The sequence below is a fragment of the Panthera pardus genome, unplaced genomic scaffold (assembly GCF_024362965.1).
Source record: "Panthera pardus isolate Hobbes unplaced genomic scaffold, ASM2436296v1 HiC_scaffold_24, whole genome shotgun sequence".
Lineage (NCBI taxonomy): Eukaryota > Metazoa > Chordata > Mammalia > Carnivora > Felidae > Panthera > Panthera pardus.
The window spans coordinates 163,095-182,685 of record NW_026526810.1 but is presented as its reverse complement, the minus strand read 5'-3'; the positions used below and the strand labels follow the sequence as shown (position 1 = coordinate 182,685).

The 19,591-nt window shown below is 51.4% G+C and overlaps 1 protein-coding gene across 6 annotated transcripts in view; it reads right to left on the bottom strand.

Annotated features, from left to right (window-relative positions):
- Positions 1 to 19,591, bottom strand: part of NTRK3 (neurotrophic receptor tyrosine kinase 3) — a 381,805-nt gene that overhangs the window by 247,453 nt on the left and 114,761 nt on the right. For all 6 annotated transcript variants that reach the window (XM_053888749.1, XM_053888744.1, XM_053888745.1 and 3 more), the window contains exons 5-9: positions 11,969 to 12,126; positions 11,159 to 11,301; positions 10,586 to 10,727; positions 9,857 to 10,153; positions 1,436 to 1,459 (exon numbers count right to left, since the gene is read on the bottom strand). In XM_053888749.1, coding sequence (XP_053744724.1) covers positions 1,436 to 1,459; positions 9,857 to 10,153; positions 10,586 to 10,727; positions 11,159 to 11,301; positions 11,969 to 12,126 — 764 coding nt within the window. The remainder of the gene's footprint in view (positions 1 to 1,435; positions 1,460 to 9,856; positions 10,154 to 10,585; positions 10,728 to 11,158; positions 11,302 to 11,968; positions 12,127 to 19,591) is intronic.

The window sequence follows — 19,591 nt, the reverse complement described above, 5'->3', positions numbered from 1 at the left end:
GAAAACCAAACAGAAGAGGAGGAGGAGGTTGGCTCTCACTGGTCTCAGCCACAGTCCCCGCCCAAATCTCAAGGACCCCTCAGGAGTTCCTGCTGGAGAACATCCCCTTCAAGCCAGACTCTGACTGTCGGACCTCCTCAGGCTTTGCAGGAGTCCCCAGGGACCAGGCCCCTTCGGGCTGCCTAGCTGATGCTGACAGCTCAAGGCCAAACTCTGCAAGGAATAAAGTACCCTCACTGCCATCCCCCTGCCCCCATTCCAGAACAAGCAATGTCACCTGGGCCACGTGGGCCATGAACTATTAGGTACAAAGGGGTAGAAAAAATGGTTTGGGATCCCGGCCAGGGTCTGCACTGGGCACATTTGGTGGTGATGGCAGCTGGTGCTGATGCTCGGTGACCCTCTGTTGTGGGCTCTCCTGCTCCTGTCCCGGGCTCCCCAGGGCCCCTCCTCGATCTCTCTCTCTTTACTCCTCAGCAAGACCCAGGAGGTTCGCGGCTCCAAGAACAGCCCAGTGTCCGCTCCCCTACCGCAGAGGTCAGGACAATGGCAGCTCAGGGTAAGACGCAAGAAGGTCCATCTGACCAGGAGGCACCACCTTTTCCCAGCAAAGCCTGGATGGGAAGCCAAGTGTCCATTTGTCCTCTGTCTCAAATCACCTCCTGGCCACGAAACGGCCCCAATTCAGAAATCTCTGGAGGGACATTCTGTGAGATGACAAGTCCTCTCAGACCAAGGACAAATAAAGGAATCACAGACGATCTTCACGTCTGTGCCAAACGGTAAGGGGTGCGCTCGGTAGGACTGTCCACTATCTCAGCCCACACACAGGGCAGAAATGAGTGCCCGCTGCTCTCCCACAGGGGACAGAAGGAAAAGCAATAAATACAGGTTTCCCCACAGCCCATGAGCAAAACACCACATTCTTTTAGGATTGTCTAGTCCTAGCCCCAAACTGCTTGTAAACTGAGCCTCGATAATTCCACTTGAGGACACACAAGCCTATCAGGAGAGCTGGTAAATCACTCACAAGGTGAGTCCCAGCCAGAGTCTGGGGTCCTCAGAGCAGGTGAGGAACACAGGTGTAGAGGCTCCCCGTTCTCTCCACAAGAACAGGGTTGACCAACAGGGGTCTTACCCGGGAATATGAAACCCCACATCCCTCCTTCCCATCCAGGCAGGGAGACCCACAACAGGCTCAGACCTCCGAGAACTCCCTGGGGGAAACTGAGGCCAAGAGCCCAAGAGGTGTGCACCTGGAGCTTCCTAAGAGGTATTTCTACTCTCCGGCTGACCTTCACAATTCACTCAGATGCTCTCAGCTGCCAGGGGTCTGGGGGAGGCCGTGGAATAGGAAAGAGGGCTAGGTAGATTCAATAATTACTGAAAGTATCAGAATGAATCAGTTCCAAAGCAGAAAGTAAAGCAGACTTACTAGAGACAAAGTTATCCGTGCTCTCTGCAAAAAAGACAAAGAGATAATTAACAAGTGTAATAAAAACCAGAACAGATGCACTCTAGCTTCCTAATAGCTGCGACCTCCCCCATTCGCCATGATTCCCCCGTCACCCGGCAACTGAAAACTAAAGTCCTTGGCATATCCACCCCTCCTCCACACTACACAACCCCTTCAGGAGGTGGTCTTCCAAGTGGGAAGGAAGGAGAGAGAAAGCTCCCAGCTTCGAGGGAGGTGGCCCGGCCCACCTGGGGCCTATGAGACGGAAAATTAAAACGAGACACAACGTCTCACCCACGGTGCTCCGTCCTTCGGGTACCCAGAGTGCTGGGGGCGTTGGTGGTACCTCAGAGCCAAGAAGAAATGCTGCATGGGTGGGCTTCCCCGGACCTTCCCTGAAAATGCCAGCAGCTATGACCCCAAGACTGAATTCCTCAAACTGACACGTGGAGTTTATTCTGGCAGGTCCCGGAGACGTTCCTGGGAATCCCTCTATGACTCTGCCCGACCCCCGGACGAAAATGTGGTACTGGATCTTTGCCTCTAGAAATGGCTCACCTAACAGTGAAAGCTCGTCATTATTAGACATCGATTATGAGCCAGGGGCTGAGCTACATGCTCTATGTCACACATCGCTCGATCCTTACAAGCATCCCAGCAGGTGGAGAGCACTATCCCCGTTTAACAGAAACAGAAACAAGCTTACGGAGGTTAAGGAAGGAACCGCATCTCACTCATCCAAGAGGGCACAGAAGGAGCTGAATTCAAATCCAAGTCTGAGCTCATAACCACTCTATCAGAGATTCTCAAATTCTAGCAGGGAATAGGACCATCTAGGGCGTGAGCACTGTCTTTCTCCAATCAAAGGAATGAGGGCTTCCTGGAGAAATGCATCATTTCAGGCCTGGGTCAGAGGAAGCATAAGATGTACCTGGAATATCTCATAGTACTGGAAAGTAAGAAAGGGCTCCAAATTAATGGGGGCACGGGCAAAGAACACAGGAGCCAAGGTGAAGGAGCTTCCAATGACCAAATTTGGGACAGTTAAGCAATAATATAAATAAAGACAGTCATGGATTGTTATAGGCTGAATTATCTCCACCCAAAATCCATATGGTTGAGATCCTAATCTCCAGTTCTTCAGAACATGACTGCACGGAGAGACAGGGTCTTTAAAGAGGTAATTAAGTTAAAATAAAGTCATTAGGGTGGAAGCTAATCCAGTACGGCTGGTGTCCTTCTAAGAGAGGATATGAGGACACAGACACACACGGAAGGAAGACCACGTAGAGATACAGAAAGAAAACACCCATCTGCGGGCGCCTGGGGGGCTCAGGCGGGTAAGTGTCCAACTTCGGCTCAGGTCATTATCTCGTGGTTCATGGGTTCAAGCCCTGCGTCGGGCTCTGTGCTGACAGCTCAGAGCCTGGGCCTGCTTCGGATCCTGTGTGTCCCTCTCTCTGTGTGTCCCTCCCCACTTCGTGCACGGTCTCTCTCAAAAATAAATAAACGTTAAAAAAAAAATTAAAGAGAAAAAAAGAAGACACCTGTCTGCAAGCCAAGGAAGAGAGAGGCCTCAGACGGCATCAACCTTGTGGACACCTAACCTCCAGGCTTGGGAGGAAATAAATGTCTCTTGTTTAAGCCGTCCAGTCTGTGATACTCCCTTATGGTATAGCCCAAGCAAACTACATGCATCATAAGTCATAGGACAAAATAAATACCCATGAGTCCATACCAATATAAATAAATAACTGAATGAATGGGGAGGAAGAGAAAGCTCTTCCTTACAGTAGAATTCCACTTAATAAATACAGAAGGAATGACGGAATTAGAAAAATTACCACTGACAAATAACCACTGTTAATAACCGTTTCAGGCAAGAACCATCAATGAATGCTAAAATTAACGTGTGAACGCATGATAAGGAACAAGACATTTACAAAGTTTCAAAATATTATACTCGTTTAGTTACAAAGGGAGAAAAAAAATCACTTTGCAGGGCGCCCGGGTGGCTCAGTCGATTAATCATCTGACTTCGGCTCACGCCATGATCTTATGGTTCCTAGGTTCGAGCCCTGCGTCGGGTTCCGGGCTGATCGCTCAGAGCCTGGAGCCTGCTTCGGATTCTGTGTCTCCCTCCCTACCTCTCTCTCTCTCTCTCTCTCTCTCTCTCTCTCTCTCTCTCTCTCAAATATTTAAAAAAAAAAAACAACAACTTTGTTTAAATAATAAAAAAACCACTCTGCAGTGGAGAACCGCAGCAGACACGATGTCGACCAAGTTAATGTCACCGGTAATAAGAAGTATAGATGTGCCCTCTGATATGATGTCCTGAAAGGACACGGCATCATTTCTGTGGTGCTCGTGCCAAAAAATGCATTAACCCATATTGAATTGTGAGACGAGAGCAGACAAACCCAAACTGTGGGGAAGCCCACAAAATAACTAGTGAGTATTCTTCAAGAGTGTCCAGCTCAGGAAAGACAAAGGCAGACTGAGGAACCTAGAGACTGAAAGAGAATAAGGTGACGTAGCATTACGTGCAGTGTTATGACCCTGCTTTGGGTCCTAGAGAAAAACGGACACCAGTGGACAAAAATAAAGAATAAAGTCTGTAGATGGGATAGCAGTGTCGGTGTTAATATCCTGCGTCTGCACATGGGATTGTGTTTATGTAAGATGCTAACATTTGGGGAAGCTGGGCGATGGGTACAAGGAGGTTCTTTGCACTGTTTTGTTACTTTTGGGGGTAAATCTTAAACTGTTTCAAAATGAAGAGTTAAAAGTCTTAAAAAATTTTTTTTCCAAAAAATATATATTTTTTTAATAGACCTAGATTATTGGTCCTCACCCCAGAGATTCTGAGTCAGGAAGTCTGGGGAAGGTCTTGCCAATTTGCATTTCTACCAACTTTTCAGATGATTCTGATGCTGCTGGTCCCTCTGAGAACCACTGCATTATATTACATCTACTCCTGCCACAAGCCTACCACACCCTGAAAAATAAGAACAACTCATTCACTTATTCATTCATTCATTCACTGGCTAAGTCCTCACCGTCATTATAATTATGGCTCAAATCTTCTTCTCTACCTGTGGAGAAAGTGATGCTTTCTGTGAAGGAGTCTAGAGAAAGTCCTATTTATAGTGAATGTACCATTAACAGATGGCTTGCATTATCACCAATAGCGAAACCATAGAAAGAGCCCGAATGTCCATCGACTGATGAATGGATAAAGACGATGTGGTATGGCTATCACTCAGCCATCAAAAAGAATGAAATCTTACCATTTGCAGTGACATGGATGGAGCTAGAAATGTATTATGCTAAGCGAAATAAGTCAATCAGAGAAAGACAAATGCCATATGATTTCACTCATATGTGGGATTTAAGAAACAAAACAGATGAGCACATGGGAAGGGGGGAAAGAGAATAGAGCAAAGCAAACCACAAGAGACTGTTACTGACAAAGAACAAGCTGAGGGCCGGTGGAGGGAGGTGGGTGGGGGGTGGGCTGGGCGGGTGATGGGGATTAAGGGAGGCACTTGTGATGAGCACTGGGTGTTGTATTTAAGTGGTAAGTCACTGATTTCTACTCTGGAAACCAATATTGCACTGTACGTTAACTAACTAGAACTTAAATTAATTTAACTTAAATTAATATACACATATGTATGATATATATAATATATATGTTGCATATACATGATTAATATATATGTTATATATACATATGAAAATAAATGGCCTGTCTGTTGTCCATTTTGCACCATTTGAGGAAGACCAAGGGAGCTTTCTCCAAATTCCTGAGCCTGCCCATCATGCTACCACCTTTTCTGAATTGCACGTAACCGAATGCCTGATTTGTGGGAAGGATGGAGGAGAAGGGGTTCTACCCTTGGTTTCAGAGCCCGAGGAAAGAGAGGTGCCAGATCAATTCATAATTAACACCGATCTGCTTATTTCTCACAAGCCTCCCATTTATTAGAGAATAGTCTCAGGTCAGCCAAATGTTTTGGCCACATCTGTGAACCCCGCAATCTCCCAATCAGCCTCCGTGCTTAGCTCCCTTGCTGGAGCCTAGGAACATTCTCCTGTCCAGGAAGCACGTGAGCCTCGGAACAGGGAGACTTCATGGGTCTCCTCTAACCTGGAATTTTGCACTGGAAGAGGACAGCTGTACCAGGAGTGGTCCTCACCTCTGACCCCACCAGCAGCCGGGGAGATGACCGGACCCGTACGCCACAGCGCTGTCTGAGAGTCACTGCGGCGGGCATGGGCATGTGTGCAATGCTCCCCCAGTCCCAGACTGCACCCCTCCAGTCCTAAATCACGTCAAGAAGAGCCTTGCAGGGAAAGCCGACAAGGCCCAGAGAAGGGAGAAGGGAGGCAGCAGCCTGCGTCCAGACAAAGAGCCGGACAGAGACTTGTTGGTGAGAACAGATGCCCCAGCTTCAGCTGGAAGAAGGGAAGCCACGCCACAGCACCCGCTCTCACCGCGCATCCCGCACAGGAGCCCCGTCCCAGCACCCCTGCACTCAGCTGCCAGGGACTCAAACACGGGGAGGAACACCTCCTTCCCGCTCCCCTGCCCCCCGCCCCTGGACCGGGCACCAGCAGCCTGTGACCACGTGCTGGTCTCCACAAGTTCCTCAGGGCAAGGAAACCAGCCTGGACAGAGGCCGAGAGCTCGAGGGCAATGATTTCTCCCTTTGTTTGTACCCAGCGTCCCGAGGGAATTCTGCTTCTGCTGTTGTAAAAATCTCAGTGAAGGAACTGGACTTCCCGGCCAAGTAAAAAATGAGAATTTAAGAGCTATGGCAGCTCACTTATTCCTAAATATTCTGTCAAGGGTTCTCAGATGTTTGTTGTACGTGTGCAGGAAAACACATGCACACACACACACACGCACACACACACCCCTTAACAACATTCCTCCTTCTATCACATCTAAGGATCTCCAACTTCACATTCTCTCCCAGACTACAGCCCACCCTGCAGTCACCCCCAGCCTCTCCTGGCCCTCCGCTCTGGACACGTGAATCCCTGATTTTTCCTGGCTTCCCACTCCTATGCCCTGATCCCCTCTGGTACCCCCTCTAAGGTCCTAGAACCCCAAAGAGGACTGAGCTCCATGCTTCCTGAACCATCCTCTCTAACCAACCCTTCCAGGGACCTCCTTCACCAAAGGCTGGATGCCATGCTGAATATTCTAGTGCTTCTCTCTGTTCAGCATGGACAGTTTGGAAACACACACACACACACACACACACACACACACAGCTTTTCCAGAACATTTTTGTTTTAATGTCCTACTGAGAAAATCCTTACTGATGGAACCCTCCGCATTTCCAGAATGTCCCATTAAATATATTCATTCCAATCAAATCTCTCCCGTGGGTCTCAGGACCATGAGGAGTCAGGAAAGGAGACCCTCACCTTTAGATCTTGTTTTGCCCCCAACATAGATCCCCTTGTCAGGTGCCCTTGTGGGTTTTCAAAAAAAATTAAAACCAACGGTACTCTGGGCTTACTCTGTGCCAAGCACGGTTGTCAGTACTGGAGGTGGATGAATCCACCATGGGCGAGCTAATCTTCACCACCGCCTTCGAGATAGAGGCAGGGGGCGGAGTAATTTGCCTGAGATCACAGAGCTGATGAGCGATTTAGATTCCTAAATTCATCGCATCCCTCCACATCCCAAGAATCCCGGTTTAAGAGCTAACAGCTGTTGTTGAGCCCCCTTGGCACTCGTCACCCGCGTTTCCTCCTCAGGGCAACTTAGGCAGGGAGCTGTTGTTCTTGTGCCCATCCTACAGATGAAGAAGCAGAGGCAGGGTAGTGATCGTCCTTCGTGACACGCCAATCACGTACCAAGCGCCAACCCCGTTCTCGGAGCACAGGGCCGCCTGTCTGGCAGGCTCGCAGAAGGGATTTGCACCTCGGTCTGTCTGATTTCAGAACCCTCGCTCTTAATCTCCATGCTCCGCTTGCCCGAGAGCGAGAGAGGACCACCTGTGATAAACATAAGTGGGACGTCCCGACACCCTCGTGGCAAAAGAGAAGAGCAGGAATCCACAGACAGCCTTCCAGCCAGGGCTCGGCGGGTACGAGGCGGACTGCCTGCTCCTCCAGGTAATTTACTCTCCCGAACGTTTTAGACGTTTTGACGTTGGCCCATCTTTTCCCTGTCACTGCCTTTTCATCATGCGTTGATTCCTTCAGATTCATAAAGCAAGCAGACTTCTGCACAGGGTGGCCCTGGCAGGGTGCACGTGGCTCTGAGGAAGTCCCTGCGGGTGGGCGGTTTCCCCTCGGGCCTCTCTGTGACTCTCCCCTCATGCCCACTGAACACCACCGAGGCAGCGGATTACAAACGAGGGAGCACCAAGTCGCCCGGGGGCTTGTTAAAGTGTGGAGCTCTGGACCCCACCCCAGGGCTTCTGATTCAGCAGGTCCGAGTGGGGCTCAAGGATCTGTTTCTAACACCAGGTGATGGTGATGCTGCTGGTCCGGGGACCCCTCTTTAAGAACCACTGGCCTAAGGAGAGTTGATAAGGTGGCAAGGGTCTCCAGAGACCATGAGATGGGGATGCTGTGTCTCTTGGGGACAGAAAAGGGTGTCTGTAAGGCTGGGAGGATACAGAGAACGGCTCTCAGGGCAGCCTCTGTGGGGAGGAGCCCAGAGTGACTCACCCTCCCTCCTGAGTATTCGAGGGCTCCCTGCTCTCTCCAGACCCCAGGAGCTTCCCTTTGGAAACATGCTGCCTCAGGGGACTTCATTCCTTGCCCATCAGGGAGCGCACAGTCTCCTCTTTAAAAACTAGAATTCATTCTCTCATCACTAGGCAGACAGAGGCAGGGCAAAAGGGCCTCTCTAGCCCCTCACACCAGCAAGGCCTGGCCTGACTATGTGCCCCTAAGAGCAAAGTATCTCTGCAGCTAAAAGCTGCTGCTTCCACAGTGCCCCCGGGACTCTTCCAGCTCCCAAAGCAGGGATGGCGTGGGCCACGGTGGGAAAAGTCCCGAAGCTTTCTGCTGGGCATGCTGGGGGCGGTGCTGGAAATGCCGGACCAAACAGGAATGCCAGGGTCTTAAACACCAGAGCGTTCTAGACCCTCTCCTGAGCGACCGTGCACCACCCTCCTCCCCCCGGGCCTCAGTGGCAAGAACGTGGCCTCCCAAGCAGCCTCATTCTCCGGAGTTTCCCTGTTGGAGCGTCCCGTTGGGTTCTCCTTGCACTGAGATACACAGGATCTCCTGGAGCTGCGGCCTCTGTTATGTGCGGGCTCTGAAGTCACCTGCACGTAACCAGATGTGGCACAATGCTGGTTCTGGCTGCCCCGTGTGTGAGGGGGGGCGGGGCGAGGGGGGGTGTGCACGCGCACCTGAGACCAGTCTTCACGCTCCCCTTATCCTCAGCAGAACCCCTGAGATCTGGAGACTGAAGGTCACCCAGCCTGTTCCCAGCAGAAATCACCAAGGTCATCAAAGATCCCGGGTTTCGCTGACGGAAAGCCATCAACTGCTGAACCCACCGAGAGAGGCTACCCACACGTGCACTAAACTCTTTGGGTGTTTTCTGCTCCTCCGACTTAGGAAGGTATTCGAAATACTGTAGCCCAGGCAGAGAAAAGACAGAGTCACCTCCCAAACAGTCAAACCAACAAAGTTCCTTCAGTACTCAAAGGTCCACTTAGCATTAGCACCACCGCTGGCTGATGACCTCAGGTACCACACCCTCCACACCCCCACCCCACTAGCTCACCACAGAACGGGAGAGAAAGCTCAGAGCTGGAAGCCTACACTCTCGCCAAGCCTTGCTACTAACCAGCAAGTAGAAGGAGGTTCAGTGCACCCGTCTGTTAAATGTGGGGTTGAACGGGACAGACCCTGAAACCACTGCAATAGAAGGTCGTCGAACCATCATTAGGTGCCAAAGCCTGTGGCACACGCTTTGCACACCTTAAGTCATTTAAGAGGCCTGCGATTCTTACAGGAGTGGTATCGTCATGCCCATTGCACAGATGAAGGAACTGAGGCTCAGAAAAGCAAACCATCACGCCCAGAATTTCACAACCCGTAAAGGGCTGGGTCGAGAGTCTCCGTCTTTCTTGTCTAGCTCTCAGTCCCTCTCTCTACCATAAAGGGGCACGTCCATATGCACACAGCTGCACACTCCCGAGAGGGTCTGGCTTTTCACTGCGACGCCTGATGAAAAACAGCAGCTTTACCTGATTTACTCAAAATGCTGGTGGGGGCTGAACACGCCCCCGGGTGAGTCCGTGACCCGAGGTGGCGGTATGGAGGCTGACGCTGCGCCTTCTCTCTACCACTGCCCCGCCCCGCATGCTCCCCGGAAGGAATCCGAGCACCGGAAGGCCGCGCCGCCCTCACCTGGGAAGGGCTCCTTGAGGAAGTGGCCGTTGATGGTCTGGTTGGCCGTGCCCAGCGGGTTTTTGGCGATAAGGGTGTAGTTGCCGTTGTTGTAGTGGGTGGGCTTGTTGAAGAGCAGGCAGCCCTCGGACACCTCGCCCTCCTGGTAGTACTCCACGTGGGTGATCTTGGACTCACGCAGCGGCTGCCCGTTGTGCAGCCAGTGCAGCGTGGGCGGTGGGTTGCCACGCACCACGAACTCGATGCAGTGCTCCAGGCGCAGCTCGGGCTCCTCCAGGCTCACCACGCGCGGAGGGTCTGCGGGGGATACGCCAGCTGACTCCCAGGACTCAGAGTCTCCCGCGTCCCGGGGCAGCCTTCCAGAAACTGGGGTGGGAATCCCAGTTCTTCCCCGGCCAGCTCTGAAAAGACTGGGGGGACAAGCGGTTTCCCCACTACCGTCCCCAAGGAGGGGGAAGGGATGGCCGTCTTTACCCGAGCCTCCCGGGTCCAGCGCACCTGGAGGGCTCCTTCCCATGACCTTCTAGGGGGTAACAGAAGGCAGACTTGGGTCAACCGTGGGGTATTCTGAAACATAGATGAGGTGGAAGCATGCCACCTCCTGGGGGACAGGGACAGCCTTTCTGGAGTTACCAGCCCAGGACTAACTCCTCGAACACCTGCCCCGCCTCCCACGCTGCCATCACCTTGGTGCACAGCACAGCCACCCCCTTAACGGCAGCCACTCACAGTGCACGGTGAGGGCGACGCTGGCATTGCTCATGCCCACCACGTTCTCCGCGATGCACGTCAGGGTGAAGCCGTTGTCCTCACTTGTCACGTTCACCAGGGTCAGGTTGATGGCGTGCACATTGGTCCAGTTCAGATTGGTCTGAAACCCCGACAAAAAGAAGGAATCGGTTTCTACAAAGTGACTCCCCACCCAACTCCCAAGCACCTTCAGGAACCAAAAAGAAAGCAGTGCAGCAAGTGAAGGAGGCGTTTCCTGCTGCTGTGCGCACCAAGGGCCAGGCTCTCTATAGCCAAGAGCTCAGGAAACCCTCCCATTTACCCTAGAAGGTGAATGGTAGCCTATACCCATTTTACAGATGAGAAAACTAAGGTACAGAGAAACTTACTGGCACTTTTAAGATCAAGCTGGCAAGAAAAGACTGCAGCTGGGTGAAAATGAAGTCTGCACGAACTCTCCTTCCCCTTCCTTATCCTCCCATGCCCTGCTTCTATTCATGATCTAGCTCATTTAGACTAGGGCGAGGGCTCCCTCCCCAGCCTCCCGATGGGGCCGGAGCCTCGGACGCCTACCTGGTGGGTGTTGATGGACTGGAGGCCAGTGACTATCCAGTCTACGTCAGGCAGCGGTGATCCAGAGCCATTACAAGTGATGACGGCATTGTCACCCTCTCGTACGGTCAGGTTGACGTGGCTCACGCTGATCTCGGGAAGGTCTGGGAGGGAGGACAGGATGAGGGGAAAGGTAAGCGAACACTTAACACCAAAACTTCGTCCCTGGTCTGGATGCTGGCACTTTTGGCACCAGCTGCTGGAGCTCCGGGAAGGCCACAAGTCCCTGCACCTCCTGGGCAGATGTCAGACCTCGTGGGTGGGGGTGGGGCAGCTCCAGCAATGACGTCAAACGGCATCTTCCACTTTGGGCACTGCCTGTCAAGCTTTAGTCTGCTTCGGACTCCCACAAGGAGTCTGCTAGGAATTCAGATTCCCGAGACCTATCCTGAGACATTCTGGGATCTTGTAAGTCTGTGGAGCCCGGGAACCTGCTTTTCTGAAGTACCTGAGATTCTCCTGATACAGAAAGGTCCAGAAACCATACTTTGAGACATACTCCTCCGGGTCTGGTTGACAAGCGGGTCAACTGTGGTCCACTGACAAGGGACACCCTTAACCCCTGTCTTCATTCCTGAAACCAGCCTTCTCACGCCTGGCTCACGAAGGAACAGGAATCACCAAGGAGGTAAACGGTAAGCTAGACCTGCCCCCCGTGCAGAGTTCAAGGCCGGTGGGGGAAAGGCCCTGGCTCTCCAGGCCACTGCGCAGGGCCGTGTCTGGGGTGTGAGGGATGCCTCCCCGGAGCGCGGTGCCAGGCGGCTCACTCACCACACTGGCTGATGTTCATGCGGAAGAGGGGCAGCTGGGAGCCGTCCGCGTTGATGCAGTAGAGGTGCTGGCTGCTGAGCTTGGCCTCCCCCTGCTCCTGCCACAGCTGCATCCAGCGGATATCACAGCTGCAGTTGAAGAAGTTCTGCTCCAATCTCCTGTGGGCAAGACGACAGGGGAAGGGACCTCCTGAACCGAAGATGGCCCAGCTCCCTCCCCGGGGCTGCGAGGGAGGCCCCCACCTGCTCTTCAGGGACGAAGCAGAGGAGGGGTTTAGCCAGCTCTCGAGAAAAATTAAAAAATACTTACAAGTCCATGAATTTATCTAGTTTTTAAACTAATAAACTCGTCTGAAAAACAGAAATCCACTCCACTTAACCTACCTTGGCAACGAGACCCTTTTAAATATGTCAGCTTGGGATGCTCCTGTTCTCAAAACGCCTCCAGCGGCTTCCCATCTCATTGAAAGTCAAAGTCAAAGGTCCACGGGGTACGCACTGCTCTCCATCACCTCTCTGATCCCATCTCCTACCTCACGCTCCTTTCCTCTTCTTCAGTCACACTGACCTTGCTGTCTGACAAGGTCACTAGCATGACCAGCCTGCTCTTGCCTCGGGGCCTTTGCACATGTTGTCCCTTCTACCTGCAGAGTTCTAACCCATAACGTATCTGTTAGATTGGCTCTCTCACTTCATTAAACAATCATATGGCCTCCTCTGATCACTTCTACAGGTAAGCTACTGCTAACCCCTGCCCTCACACTGTCCAGTCCTCCCCACCCCCAACTATTCTCTTCTTTTGAGGATTTGTCACTGCCCAGCATCACTTTGAAAAATTATTTGCTTGTTTATCATCTGTCTCACCAAACAAAAATTAACCTCCATGGAAGTCAGAGACATTGCCTATTTGGTTCATTGCTGTATCACCAGTACCTATAACTGAGCTTGGCAAATAAATACCCATTGAATGAACAAAAGAAGGGAAGGGGAGGGAGGGAAGGAAGGAAGGAGGAAGGAAAGGGTTACTCTCCCTGGGGAGTAAGTAGTTAGCTATTTCTAAGATATGCTCAAAGCCCATCCTGGGACCAGCTTTATTCTTTCATAAATTCAACAAAATCCTTACTAAGCACCTGTTCCATGCTTGGCTGTGGGCTGAGTGCTGTTGATACAGAGGTGAAGAAGACAGTCTCTGTTCTCCAGCGGCACTCAGCTTAGTAAAGAAGAGCGTCTGACGGGGAAAGAGTCAAGTTCAAGGCCTTCCTTCTCCACTGACTTTCCATGTGACTTAGAGCAAGTCCCCGCCCCTCTAAATGGAGTTATCTCATTAGGGGGACAATGAATGGCTTTCACTGATATAAGACTCTTCAAGTAAAGGGCATCTGATAAATCTGAATGCCTGGATCGGTAAGAGGGATGTGATTCTCTTTCTGGACCAGTAAGAAGATAAATCCGCTGGTGCCCAGACAGAAGGGCTCTTGGGTAACCAGGATATTTTGGACAAGTGGCAGAATCCCGAAGTAATTAAGCATGCATCCAAATTGATCAGCTTTCAGGAAGAAGTGAGGTCCCGGGGGAGGAATCCGTGTTTCCCAGCCAGTGGGACACCACAGGTAGAACATGGCAACACCTTTGCATGATTTCCCTTTGGTCTGAAAGTACACTGCTCTCTTTCAGGAAAAAAGAAGGGACCTAACCTTCACTGAGTATCTGCTTCCCACAGCCACCCTAGGAGACGGCCGGCACTCTCCCCCTACAGAGGAGGGAGCTCCTCTTACGTTTGGAGGGGTGAGTCACATGCTCGAAGTCCCTCGGCTGGTGTGCGACAAAGCAAGGCTCCATACCTCAGCCCGCTGACTCCAAGCCCCCATGCACTCTCCACCCCACCTATCAACTACGAGGTGCTTCTGGGCGTGACGGGAGACACAGAGGAGCCAGCACCACCCCTGACTTCGTGGCTCCTGGGCAGAGACCCGGGGAAGAGTTCAAGGCGATGCTGGAGGCTGAGATGGGAACACAGGAAAGAAAGGTTGTGCCAGGGCACAGAGTTCATGTCGAGCAGCACTGGGAAATAAAGCTGCAAGGGGGAGTGGAGGCCAGATGGTGCAGGACTCTCGCTGCCACACTGAACATCGAGAAGTCTGGAATTCATCCAGGGGAGGTGGGAACCAGTGAGACCCTTAGAGCTGGAAGTGATGGGAACAAAGCCGGTCTGTGCAGGATAAACTGGGGAAGAGGAGAGCTGGGGTGGCACACTGGTTGGGGTGTTTTCCAAACACGGGGTCACCGTGTAGTCAGGGAGTCCGTGCACTTCTCAAAGCACCCAAGCAAAAGGATAAAGGGATGAATGGGAGATTAAATCCAGTCTGCACACCTTGATGAGACCCAGCACCTGGCGTGAGGCTCTGTGCACCCAGACGGGGCTTCTTCTCCTCATTCACACATGGACCTGTGGAGGCCACCAGGCTCGATGCCAACGTTCTCAACCTTCTTGGTCTCAGAACTCCTTTTTACTCTTAAAAATTACCGAGGGGGCTCAGTCGATTGAGCATCCGAGCCTTGGTTTTGGCTCAGGTCATGATCTTACCGTTTGCGAGTCAGAGCCCCGCACCGGGCTCTGGGCTGGCAGCAAGGTGCCTCCTTGGGATTCTCTCTCTCTCCCTCTCTCTGCCACTCCCATGCTCACTCTCTCGCTCTCAAAAATAAATGCATAACTTCTAAAAAGAATTACTGAGAGCCTCAAAGAGCTTTTGCATGTGTAGATTATACCTTTCACTATTTCCCATTTTGGAATGCAAACAGAAAATTTTAAAACAAGACACTGCCATTAGCACAAACTCCCTTGGTCATCAGGGCAATGATGTTATCACACGGCACATGGCCTCTGGAAAAGTCCACGGCACCCCCACAGGAGAATGGAAGTGAAGAGGGCAAAGGACATGTCAGATTCCACCTCATGGTCTCCCTGAGAGGGTCTTAGGGACCCCCGCGGGAACCCCATTTGAGAGCTGCTGACTGGTCAATAAGGGCCAGAGTAGACTGGTGAGAGCGGGGGAGGGGCGGATGGGATTAAACAGGCACCTTAAAGGAAGACAAGGTGGTATTTGGGGCTTCACTGGAGGCACAGGGAATGAGTGGAGGTTGACACCAAGGTCTGAAGCTCCAGGAGACAGGAAATCAAAGAGAAGGTCTTTAGTTGAAAACAGAAGAGAAGGAACCAGTGGAAAGAAAGAGGTTCAATGTACTAGGAATCGGGATGAGGTCCTAGAGGAGCAAAGTGAAGGGTGAGGTCCAGACCTTGGTGGTTGTCTGCCTTGGCATTAAGGCTAGAGGCCACCGTGGCCGAGACAACGGATTGAGAGGAAAGAAGACAAGTGGGCAAGAGAAAACGAGAGCTGAGAAAGAAAAATGGAGAAACATTTGTGTCACACTTAGCACGTACCCGCCACCACGCTCAACATTCCACGTGCATCACCCCCGTTTAACCCTCACAGCAAGGAGCAAGCAGGGGCAACAGGTGCATGATGGCTTCCTTGGGAAAAGCAGAAGGTCAGAATGGCTGCCCAGCACGTGGAGGGCAAGAAGGCCTAAGGACGCGGAGCAGCGTTTGTATTCGTGTCGCAGGGGAGGTGTGGACGGGCCTGGAATGGTAGCCAGGGTCCAGATGCTTGCATATATGCAAACTGAACCAGGTCAGCCTGGTTTTTCCCAGGTGCTCACTTGACAAGATGTGGTCATTCATTATGAAGTAGTTGTAAAAATACAAATTATCCACCTGGGTGGAAAAGATTAGCAAGCAAGGGGCTGGGCTGGGTTGCTTCGAGCCCCACGTGCTTTTTTTTTTTTTTTTTTTTTTTTTTTTTTTTTTTTTTTTTGGGACAGAGAGAGACAGAGCATGAACAGGGGAGGGGCAGAGAGAGAGGGAGACACAGAATCGGAAACAGGCTCCAGGCTCCGAGCCATCAGCCCAGAGCCTGACGCGGGGCTTGAACTCACGGACCGCGAGATCATGACCTGGCTGAAGTCGGACGCTTAACCGACTGCGCCACCTAGGCGCCCCTGTGTCCCACGTGCTTCTTTCAGTCCTGCCTCACCCCAGCCCTGCTCTGCTGAGTACCCCGACTTCTCACTGCCCCCCCAACCCCGCCAAAGGGCCGACAGCACCAAAGTGTCCCGAGGCTGGTGGGAGAATTAAGTGGGCTGACATTGCCACGGATAAGCACACTGGCTTTTTGTTTCCTTCCATCCCTTTCCTCTAGAACGTGGTCCAATCGAAAGGATGTGCCATGAGACCTGGCCCGCCCTCCATTCCAGAGTCTCCTGGAAACTGCAAAATAAACCTCAAGTTTTCCCCTATCCCTCAGGACTTTCCTCCTAGAGGGCAAGACGCACACACACAACAGAAAGCATGCCGAGTCTCTCAACACGGGTGCCCTGGGCATCCTCGGAGCGAACGGACCATAGTCTTCGCACCCTGACTCGGGGAGATGGGCCACAAGCATAGAAAGGCAGCCCTCAATCTACATGATGCTGTCAGTTGTCCCAGCGCGTCAGGTCTCTCGATGAGGGGCCCTCAGCCCGGGCTTCAGGGGCTGTCTCAAGGATCCTGAAGTAAGGCTTTCCCTGCCCCATCAACAACGCAGATGGCCCCATGAATAATACAGCAACAGCTGCTCCAGGGCAAAGCTTACTAACACCCAGCCCTGGCCCCAAGATGGCCTGGGGCCTAATTGCAGGGCCCTAGGGGATTCCCACCGATTAACTCAGCCCCATCCAAGCACGCACACACAGACACCCCGCTGCACGACCAAGGCCACGACAGGGTGTTTAGAAAACACTGATTCCCCTCCCTCCAGTCATCACTCTGGCTTTCTTCTCCCCGCCACAGCGCTGCCAGTGGCAATCTGGGGCCAGCAGGAGAAAATGTAGAAGGGACACAGACCTGCTGTCATTGAGGGAAGCACGTCCAGAGGGCCAAGTGATCATCGCTGGCCTCCTGGAGGTAACACAATGGCAGAAGTACACAAAAGATCTGGGTTGAGCCGGCTGTCACCTTGGGCAAAGACAGTGCACTGAACTGTGTCTCTCCCAACCCCGGCCCCCCCCCCCCCCCGCAAAGATCTGTTCAAGTCCTAACCCCCAAGACCCGCGAATGTGACCTTATTTGGAAATGGAGTCTTTGAGGATATGATCAAGTTAAGGATCATGGCATGGTCACAAGACAGGATCATTCTGGATTTAGGGTGGGCCCCTATATCCAATGACTTGGGTGTCCTTAGAAGAGGAGAGACCACAGACAGAGAGACAGGGAGCGCAGCCACATGAAGATGGGAGTCACAGACTAGAGTGACACTGACACAAACCACAGAACACCAGGAGCCACAGAGCCACGAGAAGACAGAAAAGATGAGCAAGGATTCCTCCTGAGAGCCCCTGAAGGGAGAGGGGACCTGTGAAGCCTTAGCTTTGGCCTTCTGACCCCCAGAAGAGTAAAGAGTCACTTTCCATTGTTTTAAGCCTCCAAACTTGTGGTGGTTTAAGGCAACCCTAGGAAACGAATATGGCAAGTAACTTGCTTTTCCAAGACTCTGCTTCAACGTCTGTAAAACGGGGTAATTGTGCTCGATCCTCCTTCTTCACAAAGTGATGAGGATTCGTGATAACACACGTTAATGTGCTTTGTGAACCAAAAGAGGCTAGAAAGAGGCCAGAAATTATTATTACAGTAACTCTACTATTCACACGATCATTCAGGGACTGCTCTGAGAGTTATGGAAAGTGATCATGCCCTAGTCTGGGAGAAAAGTGCCAGGATCAGCCCAAACCCACCCCCACACTGAGTTAATATTTTACCAAGTCAATTAAATCTGCAAATTATACTAGAGGTAATATCATTTTGCTTTAAGAAAATGAAATACTGCAATCTGTTTTAATCATGACTGCTCTGTGCATGCAGGGTATTAAGAGAAGCCTGTTCAAGATACACTAATGGTCCTTAGGGTATTTCTGGAAGGTTTCCGTGCTGTGGGTTTATATCCTCTGGTGCCTCTTGCCTTTGCCTAAATTGTGTCATGGGATTCAGAATCCGAGCTTCTTTTCTTTCTAGTTCATTCTTTTATCTCTAAGACAATCTCTTTTGATTCTTGCTCTGATTTCTGGACAGACAGTTCCAGTCTTCTCTGTAAGGAAAGAAAACACCATCTTGATATAGCCAGAAACTTCTCAGAGCAACTGTGCACCATCAACTCAAATGTCTGCAAACTCGTGCCATTGAAACAGGGCTGAGGACTCCAAAGGGAGTCCTGAGAGATGTTTCCAGTTCTCCCAATAAGAGAAACACAGTCTGGACTTGTCAGGGGCAATGGGCCAGGCCAAGACCATACCCTTCATGGGTATGGTCTTCATCTGACAAGAGTAAGTGAGAAATGAGTAAAGGAAGCCTCCAGCACATGACAAGGGCTCTGAGATGCTAACTTGTCTGGGGTTTTTTTCCCTGGTGATATCACCAGGGAAGCCACCATCTTGAGAGTGATTTCCAGAAGGAGACAGGTAAGTATGGGGGTAGGAAGGGGTGGGGGAGGTGGCGTTGCTGAGTTGTTTAAGGAAAGAGCACTGGTCTTTGAAAACAGCAGACCTGGATGGTGGTAATGCTAATTCCCATAATCCCAATTCCCATGACCACTCTTGAGCTCTGTGATCTTGGACCAGTTGTTTAACTTGGCCGAGCCTCAACCCCTCATTTGCAAAACTGGTTATAATGATACCTCCCATGCGGGGTTGCTCCAAGGATGAGACAGGACTTTGTTCATAACAGGTGCGCAATATATAGCATTTTCGTCTCCTCCTCTACTACTGGAAAGGTCAAAGACACTCAGTCTTTCCAATGAAGAATCCCAACAGCATGCTTTCTCCTATCAAGGATCTTCTAGTGGGAGAGGGTCTGGTTGGGGTAGGCAGACATGCTCAATGGCAGAACGAAATGTGCTGAGAAATCACTGTACGCCCTAGTTTACCCTTTCTCTTCCCGCAGAAGGTGGCTCAAAGCCGCACACTTCTGGCTTTGTGATCTTCTGGCTGCCACGGCACGGAGAGCCGTCTCCCCTTGGCCTCTCTCCTCCAGGGCCAAGATTCTTTCTTCCTGGAAATACCCAACCCATCCCCACACCCCAGTCCACAGGCTCCACTGGGCAGACCCTGGCAGTCTAGAAGGCTCGTGGCAGATGGCGCCATGTGGACTAATCAGGAAGTCGGACAAGAAAATATTACCCCCTCTTCCATTTGCCAGGAACTGAGATTGTTTGGATTTTAATCATAGCCACAGCTAAGAGCCAACATGAGGCCCCTCCATCCAAAAGATAAATTTTCCACTCTCAACATTCAATTCTTCCTCAAAAATAGACCCCTACCAGGGTGATTGCTCCTTGGAGGGGGGCTTCTTTATTTTCCAATGTAATTTTTTTCTTATTTAACAATATGACAGAAATAAAATACTCTTGGATATGGTGGCTCTCACACACTGACTCACACCGGAGGAAACGTCTTCATTCCTCCATAAGTCACATCTAGCTCACCGGTGTATTGATCCCGGGCAAAGATGAATGCAGAATCCCATGATCCTCTGGGATAA